Source organism: Heptranchias perlo, chromosome 3 (genome assembly GCF_035084215.1).
Source record: "Heptranchias perlo isolate sHepPer1 chromosome 3, sHepPer1.hap1, whole genome shotgun sequence".
NCBI classification, from domain to species: domain Eukaryota; kingdom Metazoa; phylum Chordata; class Chondrichthyes; order Hexanchiformes; family Hexanchidae; genus Heptranchias; species Heptranchias perlo.
This window is the reverse complement of record NC_090327.1, coordinates 74,598,558-74,611,762: the sequence shown is the minus strand read 5'-3', so window position 1 is coordinate 74,611,762 and position 13,205 is coordinate 74,598,558. Positions and strand designations below refer to the sequence as shown.

Below are 13,205 nucleotides of genomic sequence, written 5' to 3'. Positions count from 1 at the left end.
TCATTTGTATATTGTAGTGCATAGACATATGACTGGAGCTGCGTATAACACCACTGTGGAGAATTCAACAGTGTAGGTTGAATTAATGGATCACATTCAGAAAAAGCTTCCTATTCCTAGCCACTAACATTTTATATAGTAATTTTACTACTTTTTTTTTTAAAACTACCTAATTTTTCCCTCTTTTCCCAAAATTACACACTTATGGTGGGGCTGACTTCCATGGACACCCTTAGACATTTGCCAATGGGATCATTTTTCATGGGTGAGCCTCAATGCTGGGCGTTGGGAGGTAATTTAGTTATGGAAGGGTATCAAAGTCAATCCAAATCCTGATGATCTCCTTACGTGATGTCCACATCAGTGCAATTTTCAGCAGGAACCACTGGATAGCCATCAACAGTATAAACCCTGGCTGATTTTTTCCCCTTGAACCGCTGATCAGATTTTGTATGAATGCAGGAGTTGCCAACACCTAAATCCAGGCTACACATTGGGAGTAAAAATCAATCCAGAGTGGTATTGCTGAGAGAACAGCAGGAGAGTGACTTGGGGATTGGGAGGAGTCTGCCTCTGCCATAGTAAACAACCACATCGCTACTTTAATAAGAGCTCCTTCTACTTAGTTACTTATCTAACATACCTTAGGTAAAACCCCAAAGTTCGGCACCATCGAGGCCATTCAACTGCTACCCTCTGGCTGAGATCAGACACCTATGCACTGATCAAAACTGGAGCCTTGCTGGTGCATATGGTTCAGATTCATAATATATGACGCACTTACCTAATAAGACATTGGCGGAGCCCAAAATATTAACTATGGATGAATTTTGTTTGAGAACCACAATATTATTTATCCATAATTAGTCCATCCGACTAAAATTAGTCAAGTTAGGCCCAACAAAAAACACACGCTGTCAGACTAAGAAGGCAGGCAAAAGGTTTATTAATAATGACTGGTATCATAAACTACATCTAAAGAAATTATCAATTTTCCGTGCTTTTTAGAATCTAACATCTGCATACTTAAATTGGTTGCTATTTAACCTAAATAAAACACCAATATTTTATTCTTTTTTGAAAAAAAGTTATATCAAAGAGAGTTGCACATTAATAATTCATTGTCCATTATGGTCATCAAAATACTGACATATACTTTGGAAGTCTTAATCCTTGCTAATGTTGCATATTGTTTGCAATGGTTCCATTAAAAGAAAAAAAAAGCCCAGATCTGAGAGTTAGTTTTGTGGAGGATATAAAATGTATTATTAGAATATATTTGGATCAGTCAAGGACTATATTAAAATAATACAGCATATAGTCATTTTGCTGCAACTCAGTAATAACTCATTAGAAAATAAAATTGACATTATTAAAAACATACATGGAGCCCATACTACAGATGACTGAATGTATTAATTTAATCCCATCTTAATTTGTTTTGTTTAATTCAAGTAGTCAGGACCACTTATAAACCTTTATGTACAAAAAAGCATGCACACAGGAAAAAGTTATGCACTTATTTTTCTACTTTCTTACTGAAAATAATATTTCAGCTGTCAGCTAGCACAGAGATATCCATGATAGAAGCACTCAGTTCCCAATGCCCACAATGGGGGACAATCCAGCTCAGGATACCCATCCATTTGTCCTTCCTGCGGAACCATAGCCAACAACCTACTCATGCATGTAGAGCCTTGCTACCATTCAAACTACACATCTGTAAGATATCAGTGTACCAAGTATCATGGGGATACAATGTCAATGGACTCAAGCTGATATAGCAACTTTAGTTAAAGTTTACAAATGAAAAAGGAAGACTATTTAAAAGTAACAGGAAATTAATAGCTCAAAAGAATTTAAGAACATTAGAACAACACTGTAATAGCCAGTCTGGTCAGAGTCTGATTTACATGTAGACTGAAGAAAGCAGTTTCCTAATTCACTTTGAGCATCAGATTGATTAGAATCTATCTGAAATAAATCATTTTCCACAGGTAACTTACGTGACCCTTGTTTGACTCTAAATAAAAAAACTGGAGAACTAGTATTCATTCCAACTATTTATTTAAAATTTGCTATTTTTGGGAGCTACCATTTACATATTTCTTTAAATATTGAATTTCTTTTTAGAAGTTTCTTCTTGGTCCATGTGTTCTCTCCAAGTTTCCCTGATTTTCAGTCTATTTTTGAACATTTTTTAAAATGCTTCTTGGGCAATTAAAACAAATACAAATAAAAATCCATTTTATGTTTTGATTGAACTTTTCTAAATTTTATATTACATTTTGCCTAGGTCTCTCAAACTTTTCCCATTTAGGTATTTTCCTAATAGGCCATGGAGCTGGAAACTCTCTGTAGGCTAGCATTAGTGTTATATGCTCATTGGTCACAACATGAACACATCAGTCAGTTTTAATGGTTAGTTTTCTCAGCTGTGTGCTTCCATTGGTCAACATTTTTTTTTTTCCTAGGGTCAAATATTGACATTTTAATTCATATATTTCTTCCATCATGGGTGATAAGTCCCACTCACCAGATGTAAAGTCTTGTCCTGAGAGACAAAGTGATTTTGTGAGGTCAGAGTACAACATATAACTGTGCAGCTGCTGCTTAATACAATTTTACAAGTTGGTAGATTTGACAAAATTGAGGGCTTTTCGTTGTATGTAATATCACAAACCAGGTGTTTAAAATGCTAGTTTTAGACTTTGAGTGTTCCTTCTACTGCTCACTTGTGGAACTATATTATAACACAGCTGTTAAGAATATAAGAGCTACACATGGAACAAATCTCTGGGCATGACAGTGAAACTACAAAACAGAAATTAACTGTACTAAATCATCCCAACAGCAGAAGAAATTGATTTTTTTCTTAATTCTTTCTTTATGTAAAACCCAATAGCATCTACAAATAGCTGTGTGTTCTTTTCCTTAATTGTCTATTATGAGTTGACTCACTTCTTCCTAAATGACGTAAATTGCCTGTCAGCTTTTTCTCAACAGTCGTCTTCCGTGTATTTCAGGATCTCCCTTTCCGGCATTTGTTATTGCAGCACTTGTCTGGGAGTTTGCTCTCATCTATTCCATAACAAAACCAACTTAATTCTTTTATTCTGTAGTGCTTTGTGAGACTGACCCTGTTCTATCTCTTGCCTCTCAGCTGTTGCCATCTAATTTTTAGATTTTCAGTAGATATTTCAATAGGGTCCTGGTATCTACAGCACGTCAACAGGAAAATAAAAAGGTTGCTTGCAACCAGACTTGTAGAAGAGGGAGAGTTAACTCTGGATTACTATATAGCAATCAGAGCATGAAGAAAACTTGCACATCACAGTGATATATGCTCATCAGAATTATTTATAAGTTCTGCAATAAATATAAATTTGTGTTATTTTTGTACAGACCAGTTACGCTGTACATTTTATTTTGATGTGAAACACTTTCGATCCAGTACTGAGCCAAACTGTGTAGTATAATTCAGGTGCAAAGTCACCCAAATTGAAGATAGGAAAGTGATATGGGACCATCTTGAGGACGTAGTCTCACACTGCTTTACCTCTACACTGATTATGGAACCATCAGGAAACTTTTAACGTTAACTTAACAAGTTTAAGAGTCAACAGAACATCTTCAATATTGCACAAGAATTCTCCCACTGAGCACAAAGTATTTAAATTCAAAAATTGTAATAACAAACAGACAGGCAGGCAGAATTGTCTTACTGAATATGATACACTAGTATAAACTGAATTATGTGTGCTAAATATATTTAAATCAATAGAAGAGGATTTTTTTTTACACAAAAATGGAGCAGAGATGCTACGGTATCATGTGGGCCAAAGTTTTTAAATGCTACCACAGAAGTCTTATTTGAGAAAATGCAGTAGTGGCTCTCTTTAGTACCATAGGCTGGAGGAAAGGAGCATAGAATGTGGGAGGTGGCATGGTATGTCAATGCAGAGAGCAATACCCAAAGGAGCTGGCTACAAGTGAATAAGATGTCTAAATATCACATCAGATCAGCCAAGGTAGTACTACCCACCATTTCCTTTCATCAACCAGCTGTGACACAAAGTGATTCCTGCCCCTCACATTATCTTACAGCCCTTTCATTGCTTATTATGCGTGGAAATTCTGCAGCAGACACACTGTACACTAGCAACTTAAACCTATAACTTTCTTTCAGTCATGGCTGTAAAAGGATTCATCCCAATCTGAATATAGTTGCATGATGTACATGTGATTACAACCACTATGGGCTGTAGGATGGCATTTAACTCTCAAGGTATGTCCTTCTGTCAGTTTCAAGCTCTCAACCCATCTCCTCAGTTTGCAAAAACAAGTAGACCCTGCAGCTACAGAAATGGTGGCGCTATATGCTGGGTTGTGTCATAAGGAAGTAGAGGGTCACCTCACACCCAAGAAGCTCCAGCTGACACACAGCACCCAGCCATCTTAGGTACTCTGGCAACAGTGAACACCTAGAAGAAGTATTTAGTTAGGATCTAAATCACACAAATCATACAGCATCACCAAAGGGCTTAACTCACATACAAAACACTAGGCGCTTTAGGGCATTAAATTTTGATTGGACTCAAGTTATGCTGTGCCCAAAAAGTATTCTTATTATAGTCAAAAAGCAAAATACTACAGATGCTGGAAATCCAAAAAGAAAAAGCTGGAAATACTCAGCAGGTCAGGCAGCATCTGTGGAGAAACAGAAGTCAGCCAGGTGACATTCCAGGTTTTAAGACCCTTCTTTAGGAGTGGAAGATATCACATTTAAAAAAGGAACAGGGCCAGGAAAAGGGGGAAAAGAGAAAAAAAATCTGTGAAGTGCTTGAGTGGAGAACAAATGGTTAAATGGCAGAACTGATATTGGCAGGAGACAAAATGAGGTATAATAAGAGAAATAAAAGACATATGCGAGACACAGAGAGCATGTGAGTAACTAAAGGAGAACAGGTAGAAAGAGAAGCATGGAAAACTGGCAGGTTGGAGCAGGCTCCAGTGGCCTGGGAATCTGATGGAAGAAAAGAAGAGCAGATCGATGCCAAGGGTGCAGATCAAGCTGTCAGTAGTTGTTCCAACGGGGTGGGGGAGGGAGGGAGGGAGGTCCCAGCCCCAAGTACCAACCCGATCAGTCCCACATCCTTGGATACATTGGCACACCCATGCCAGAGAGACGAAGGGAGCTGTAGTTAAGATGATCTGTCAAATGTGGAAGCTGGTGGGGTGGAAAATGAACCACACATTAACCTGCATTAGTCTATGCTGATGGCCACAATCCGGCTGCACGTTCAGGAAATAGCAGCCCTTGCAGTTCATATAGATGGCTGAATTCTGGGCAGGAGTTCGTAAGACCACATCGGAACCACCAGTTATCTTCTATTCTCTGGGAAATCTTGTCATTTGGAAAAAAATGCAGAGCGCTTGCATGCTTCTGCTGGTTATCAACGAGGAATAAGATGAATTGGTTTGCTTAAAAATGCATTGCCCACCTGCTTTATATACATTCCCATTGCTCACTGACTTAATTATGTGACTGATGTCTCCTGAGGCACCCTGGAAGGATCCAAGTTATGATAATTGATGGATCTAGTAATCTTGTCAAGCACCAGCAGTGCCATACCTGAGGTGGAGTTTGCCTGAAGGTCCGTATGTAGCAAACAACATAATTTGGTCATAGCCTCTCTTGTGAAGCATTGCCTGTGGAGGCAACTCCTTAGACCCAGTCAGGTAAGTGCACCTTTGCATCTTTGCAGGAAGATGTGTGCGTAATGTGCACAGTAAGTACACCTCTGCTGCAAACTCACATTCCCATCAGAACACTCATGTTGTTAGTTGAAATGGTATCAAAAAAGCAAAGATAATATATTGCAGGCTGAAAAGCTGGGCAACAAAAAAATTAAAATGCAGTTTTTAATCTTTAGTATTATCATGTCAAAACCTCGTAATTCTGGACACCAGGGGACATGATTTAAGGCACAGCACAATCCCAGTATCAAACACAGGAAATTGCATATGCCTTCATTTGCCTGCATTTAAATCTAGTTATAATACTGTGATGAAGCTACAATTTATTTTTGGCAGGAATCTCCTGTCCCCAAATCCCCTCAACCAGAAGTTGTCAGACAACATGTTATGGGCAAATATCCAGAGACCACTAAGTCCACAATGAATTCTAATACCACAGGCGGCATAAGCTATCAAATCACTCCTAAGTTCAAAGTGTTGACAGTCTTAAGAACCAACTGACCAGTTCTTGAGAGGTTCTTCCAATTGCAAAAGCTTTTTTGTGACACGAGTCCTCTCTGATCTCGAACTGCTAATGTCTTCCTATCTATCCCGACCTTTCTTGTCTCTTTCTGCGTCATCAATACAACTGTTGGCATTACCCACCTGAGCTTTCCCTCATATTCCACCTTAGCTGCAAATATGCTGTTTTACCTGCTCTTACTCCTCCCTAAATCCTCATCATGTTGAAATTAAAATACATGGCAATCTCCCACTCCATCTCACTCTTTTACTGTGGAGCTTATTGCTTTCCACAGTCTTTCTTTCCTTCTTCAGGCTTTTAAACTCAAGCTGGTGTCACCTTGCTACATTGTGTTCGAGTAGCCACAAGACCAGAGAACAGACGCAGAAGGCAATAACACACCTTAAGAAAGTTGTCAGAGTAAGACTACCCAACAGTACCATAGCTGGCTCAAGTATGTATGTTGCAAAGCTTTGCCTGGCATCCTGCTACCCAGTTACTGATGTCCCATACAAAGCAATCAACCTCACAGTTCTTTGATTGCTTAAAATTAATGGCCAAATTCAAAATTCAACTTGCAACTGGAACTTCTGTCACACTGACATCTTCAAAGGGCTACACAAAAAATCCTTCCAATACAACCTAGCCTCGATGCATGTTCATATCTTCACACTGATGTGGGATGTAGGTTGGACACTTGGAAGTGCTTCCTCACATCCAATATTATGGCACACTGGGGGGAAAAAAAAAATTGGATAAGGGCCGTTTTTGGGTACGGGTAGCGTGATGTGCTTTTTCAAAATCTACAAAGCAAATGTATACCTCGATTGTGTTCTCTACTCCTCTCACACAGAACTCTCATTATCCCTAGTTACTCTCTTGTTCCACCTCCTCTGCGAAACCCAAATTGATCTTTGCCAAGATATTGCTCTACTTTTGCTCTTAACCTTCTTGTAAAGTAATCTGAGCATAATCTTTGCGACAGGTGGAATCAAACTGATGGTACAAAATTCGTCACATTTGCTAGTATTTAGCCTTTTTCTCCCAGAGGTATGATGATTATTTTCATGAAATCTTATGGTCATTCCCCTTTCAACTACATGGTTTTTCACAAATCAACAAGGTCGTTCATTGCCTCCACTACCCAATTTTTAATTAATTCTGCTAGAATCTCACCAACACTCGCAGTCTTTTTATTCTCAAGTTCACTTTATTGCAACCCTCACTTCACACTCAAGGACTTCAGGGCCCATAAAAATCAAGAGTTAGTTCATATTTGGTTCTACTTCAACCACACAGGAAAACTTGTGTTTTCTGAATGTTGCCAGGTGCTAAGAATGATTAGAACTGGGAAGGTGTGATTATCACTGAGATGAGACTCGTTTCTTGACTATTAATATGTGGTTTGCTGTGAAGTTTGTGTGTTAAGCTCAAATCTTGAAAGGCTCTGCATTTATGTCAAAGAAAAGGCACCAATGTAATTCAAAGATTGTCTCATTGTCTTCAGTTCTCTATTTTGACTTGATGCTGACATCTGCTGGAGGCCAATTGAGGCTACATAAGTAACAATCTCACGTATCTACCATCAAAGAATATATTTTCCAAGAGTTTGCTGAGAGGTGACAGCTTTCAAAAAAGGGTATGTAACCTCTTGTGGACTGAGTCTAGTTCTTTTTTTAAAATAATGTGCTGTTTTAATATTTTGCTGTGTCCTTTTGCTTTTGTATATTATTTCACCCATAAATAAATCTTATCAAGCACCTTTAGCCTGCACAAATTGTTCTGGCAATGTGTTACTTCTTGCCTTTAAAAAGGTGACGGGAGAATATGGTGGGCATCCCACATATTCTCCAGTAAGCGGTTTACTGCTTAATTAATGATTAATGGGTACACTAAGGGTTAGCCAGGGTACACTACTTTGTATGTAGTGGTGAATAAAGACTCAAATTTCAATACATTAAGGACACAGTCTGCTTATGGAAACTGCCATTTAGCCATAAAGATGAGTAGTAGTGTTGGGAAAGAGCCTAAACTGTAAAAGTTACTTCAGAAGAGTATCCATTACTGCATAAATGTTAATGTTTCCACTTCTCATATAATTAGGCTAATACCCTATTGAATAAAATTGTCAATTTAGTACCAATTTATGCTGAATCATGACCAACACAATGTTGTGTGTCAACACCAACTGGATAACGAGGATGAATTATTATTTCATGTTGGGACTTTATAACTAACAGAAAGATGTTCTGTTTGAGTGGATTCAACATGAAGTCTGAGTGCCGAAATTCTGATAATTCATAACCCACTGTACTATTAAAAAAGTTTGCTCATTGCCACAGTACTAATATTTGAACGTCTGAATAAGACAGTTTATTTAGTTTCACACATATAAAAATTTGTGGGCCCTTGATCCTGGCTAAGGAATTGAGATCATCCCATCATGAACCTCCACTGCTGACCACACTGGAGTATTCAGGATCGGGGGAGGTTCCCCAACCTAAATAATACTGGTGGACGCCCACACTGGGGAGAAGTGGCAAAGGTCCACCGCTCATACACAAAGAAACAACCCCAGCCAAAATGAAAAATTTCGAAGAGTCTACCAGTCTGCTTATAAAGGGAGCTGAACAGGCCATAAACTGTCAATGTTCTTTAGGAGTCCAGGCCAAGACCCAAGCCTAAACCCCCAAGTGGGCTCCATTTCCAACAGACAGGAGTCGTATCGACCAGCGTACTGGCTGCCCGCTGTATCCTAAGCAGAGACTAAGGAAACTCCCAGCCTGGGAGTTCCTTCCATTCTGATACAGGGGCCCATATTTGGGGTGTATCCAGGTTCCAACCTAATTTGCAGGCCTTCCACCACACTCCAACTTATGGTGGGAATGTGCCAGAAGACCCATAGATTTTCGGTGCAAAATACAGGACCATTGAAAGGTTTCATAACAGGCATCTGCCATAATATTTGCAAATGTGAACTTTTGTAAGTTTTATTGCCTGTTTTGTAAATAGGAGTATTACAGAAATACCCTGAATCATGGGCTATTTCTCTATTTGCAAGATTCATGGAATAACATAACAATCTTAAGTATTTACATGTATTTCGGTGCTCACCTAGCACTGTTTGACTAGCTGCTTAGCAATACCTGAATATGGGCAATTACGAGAACACAGATACGATAGAATAAAAATCTCTTGTGCTGTGATTGTTTTTTTGCGTCAGCAATGCACATTTATTAAAACTATTTCTGCTATGAGTGGTGCAGTGCTTGCAACATAGCTTTCACCTCTTGGACTTGAGTATCTGAGTATAAATCTAGCCCAGACTAACTGGATAATAGCTTCCTCTCTCAGATGACAGTAAGAGCTTTGAGTGAAATACACTTGAACACTTAACCCTGTCCTAGTGGGTGTAAGGAGAGAGCAAGATGCACATTCTTCCAACTATATTTTCCGTTATTCTCAAAAGAAAATTATCAGGGTAGTCAAACATGAATTCCCGTCACAAATCCAATTTGACTATTTCTAATCAGTCTGTACCTTTCTAAGTACTCATTTATTTTATCCCTATTTATGGTCTCTAGTAATTTTCTTACTATTGATGTAAAGCTAACTGGTTGATCCTTTTCCCCTTTTTTTCAACCAAGCTGCAAGAATTGTTACCCTCCAGTCCTTTGGTACAGCTTCTGTCTCTAATGAATTTTGAATAATAATTGTTAGTTTATCACTACTTCCTCATTAATCTTATTTCTGTATTTTGGTCCTGCACATCTATCAATACTTAGCACCCTCTAGCCCTTAAGAACCATTTGTTATTAATGCATATATCTATTGTCTTTTCTCAATTCTGATCTATTTTCTCATGCACAACCTTTGAATACTTCCTTCCCTCTCTTTTCTAAACACTGAAACAAAATATGTATTAAGCAATTCTGCCATTTCCTTCTCTGTCACAATAATCTCACCATGGCCATTTTTGAGTGATCCCATCCATTCCTTAATGATTCCATCTTATTTAAAATATTTGTAAAAACCTTCCTAATTTTCCTTTACATTGGCTGCAAGATGTCTCATCTTGTATAACCATGCTTGTTCGAGCAATTCAGGAAAATGGTATAAGAAAAATTGTAGCAACATGAATAAAAGATTGGTTGATGACCAGCAAGCAAAGAGTTAGGATAAATGGGAGTAGCTCAGACTGGAGAAAGGTTAGAACTGATGTACCCCAGTGGTCCACTTTTGTTCTCAGTATACAAGAATAACTTAGGCTTGGGTATAAGGAATGCAGTCTCAAAGTTTGCTGAAAGTAGGAGATGTGGCAAACAGCGAGGAGGAATATAAAAAACTTCAGGACATCAGACAGATTGGTGGAATAGGCAAACAGATGCCAGATGTAATTTAATGTGAAAAGGAAAGAAAGAAGGAAGGAAAGAAAGACTTGCAATTATATAGCGCCGTACATGACCACAGGACGTCCCGAAACGGTTTATAGCCAATGAAATACTTTTAAAGTGTAGTCACTGTTGTAATGTAGGAAACGTGGCAGCCAATTTGCACACAGCAAGGTCCCAAAAACTGTAATGTGATAATGACTAGATAATATATTTTGGAAGTAAAAAGAATGGGAGAATATACTCAATGGAAAGAAATTAAAGCTGGTGTGAATGGAGAGACCTGGGAGTTCAAATACATAATTCCCTGAAAGTGCGCTTACCAGGTAAATAAAGCCATTAAAAAGTCCAATAGAAAATTGGATTTTATCAATAAAGGCATAGAATTCAAGAATAAAAGTAGTATTTATACAAAACATTAGTTAGGATGCCAAATGCAGTTTTGGGCATCCCATTATAGAAAAAAACATTAAAGCCATAGAAATGGTACAGTGTAGATACACAATGATGATGCCAGGCATGGGAAACTATAGTTATGAACAGAGAGTTGAGATATTGGGATTTTTTTCCACTGGAGCAGAGAAGGCGAAGAGGAGAATAAATAGAAATTATGAAGAGAAAGACTATTTCCTCTAGTTGGGGAGTCAATGATGAGGAGTCATCAATTTAAAATGATTACTAAGAGAGTGAGGAGGTTAAGAAAATTTCCTTACACAGGCTGTTGGGAGCATGAAAATGCTTTGCCACAGGGAATGGTTGAGGCAGAGACCATTGCATCTTTAAAGGGAAAATTCGGTAAATATTTGAAGCAGATAGAGATACAGAGCTATGGGGAGACAGCAGAGTAATAGGATTAGTTTTGGATTGCTATGCCAGCACAACCACAATGGGCCAAATGGCCTCATTCTGTGCTGTAAACTTTAGGTTTTCTTAACCATGTTGACATTCTCTGACAAATGTTCTAATCAGCTGGCTCAAATTCTCATATGGATGCATCAAAATGTTTAGTGTGTTTTTCCCAACCTCCAAAATGTTCCTGGAGTCTGACAAAGTATTGTTCCACCCAAACCGTTAAAAAACAGCCCTGCATCTTTGATACTACAACTCTCTAAGCAAAAGAAGTTTTTCACATTTGATTTTACTGATAAGAAAACATAGTAGATTCAAATAATAAAATCTATTGTTCTTAATTACATATTTTAGTTCATCTATCATGATACAGCATGAGTACTCAATAATTGAAACAAGACACTTTGCTGATAAAAACCTTCATAGGAAATGGATAGTCTCGCTAGTGAGATACTGCAAGTTGCAATGAATATTTCAACAGAAATATGAGAAATCAACTGATTTTTTTTTCAGAACAGCAATTTCAGAACAAGTGTAATCAACCATGACATTTACTTAGACAAAAGAAAGTAGGAATCTCATCATCCATTGATTTTTTTTCCCTCTCCGAGGATATGGCTACATTTGAAACCACAGATCAATAAACACTCAACCAACTTTTGAACAGTCATGTTGCCCAGCAACTAGAAAAAGGTCTACTTCTTGAATGGCAAATATAAACAAAGTGTGTTTTAGAGGTGCATTACGCAAATGATCGTTTTAGGACACGAAGTGAGTTGGAAACAATAATATTTATTGTGCTTTGATACATGGATAGCTTGTCAAATTAAAATCACAAATAGTCACGTAACCAATGCATTCAGACATTAGAATGAATGTTCAAACAATCTGTGAAAATGCAATTCTTTCAAGGCAGGTCACTCATAGCAGGTTAGAGGAAAGAATGAAACAGATTAGAAAATATAAACATGGCCCAAAAGCAGATTGATAGGGGGAGAAATTGGTTACAACCATTTTTGGATCTATAACTAACGGCGCGCAGACAGTGCATGCCTGCAATGGGAGGCTCAGAGGTCGCCCTAAATTGGCCCTCAGGCCTCATTTGATTCATTTGTGCGAGCAGCCGGCACCTGTTGCGCCTCCAGAGGCAATTTGCCAAATTCAAGGGGATCAATCTTGGGTCGGTGCCTCTCCAGCAGCGGCCCTCAGGTGTGCCCGGGAGGGGGGGTCAATCTTGGGCTGGAAGTGAACCTCGGCTGCTGCTCCTGGCTCCGCATCAAACTTTAAAAAAAATGTTTAACTCACTTTATCGTTGGCGGTCGCTGCGGTGAAGAATCCTGAGCTGAGCAGAATAGACCTGGCGCCTCCTCCGCTCAGCGCCATTCAATTTAGCGTTAGGAGCCAATGCCTGTTTGAGGCGACCGCCAGTGGCATCTGAAAAACCGGCCGATCCAATTTGGGGTGACGGCACCATGAAATTGATGCTTTCTTTCCTCGGTCTGCGACTGAGACATGTGCGCTGCGAGGTCCAGTGTCTCCCCCGCAGACTAGAAACTTATTTTAGCATAGACTCTTGGATTGGGAGAGGGGTCATACTGTTTATAAGCCGCCCCCCTGCACCAAAATGTTATCATGAGGTCATTTTCAATTCTGGCGGGGACGGAAAACCGACCGTAGTGGGTTGGCTGCCCATTATTCAACTC

The 13,205-nt window shown here is 38.8% G+C and overlaps 1 protein-coding gene across 5 annotated transcripts in view; it reads right to left on the bottom strand.

Moving 5' to 3' along the window:
* prex2 (phosphatidylinositol-3,4,5-trisphosphate-dependent Rac exchange factor 2) overlaps positions 1-13,205 on the bottom strand; it is a 428,462-nt gene that overhangs the window by 340,445 nt on the left and 74,812 nt on the right. Inside the window, exon 1 of one of the 5 annotated variants that reach the window (XM_067980314.1) lies at positions 12,808-13,188. The exons of the other annotated variants lie outside the window; for them this stretch is intronic. Coding sequence (XP_067836415.1) covers positions 12,808-12,885 — 78 coding nt within the window. The 5' untranslated portion in view covers positions 12,886-13,188. Of the gene's footprint in view, positions 1-12,807; positions 13,189-13,205 lie in introns of those variants that run through there. 5 annotated transcript variants of the gene reach the window in all.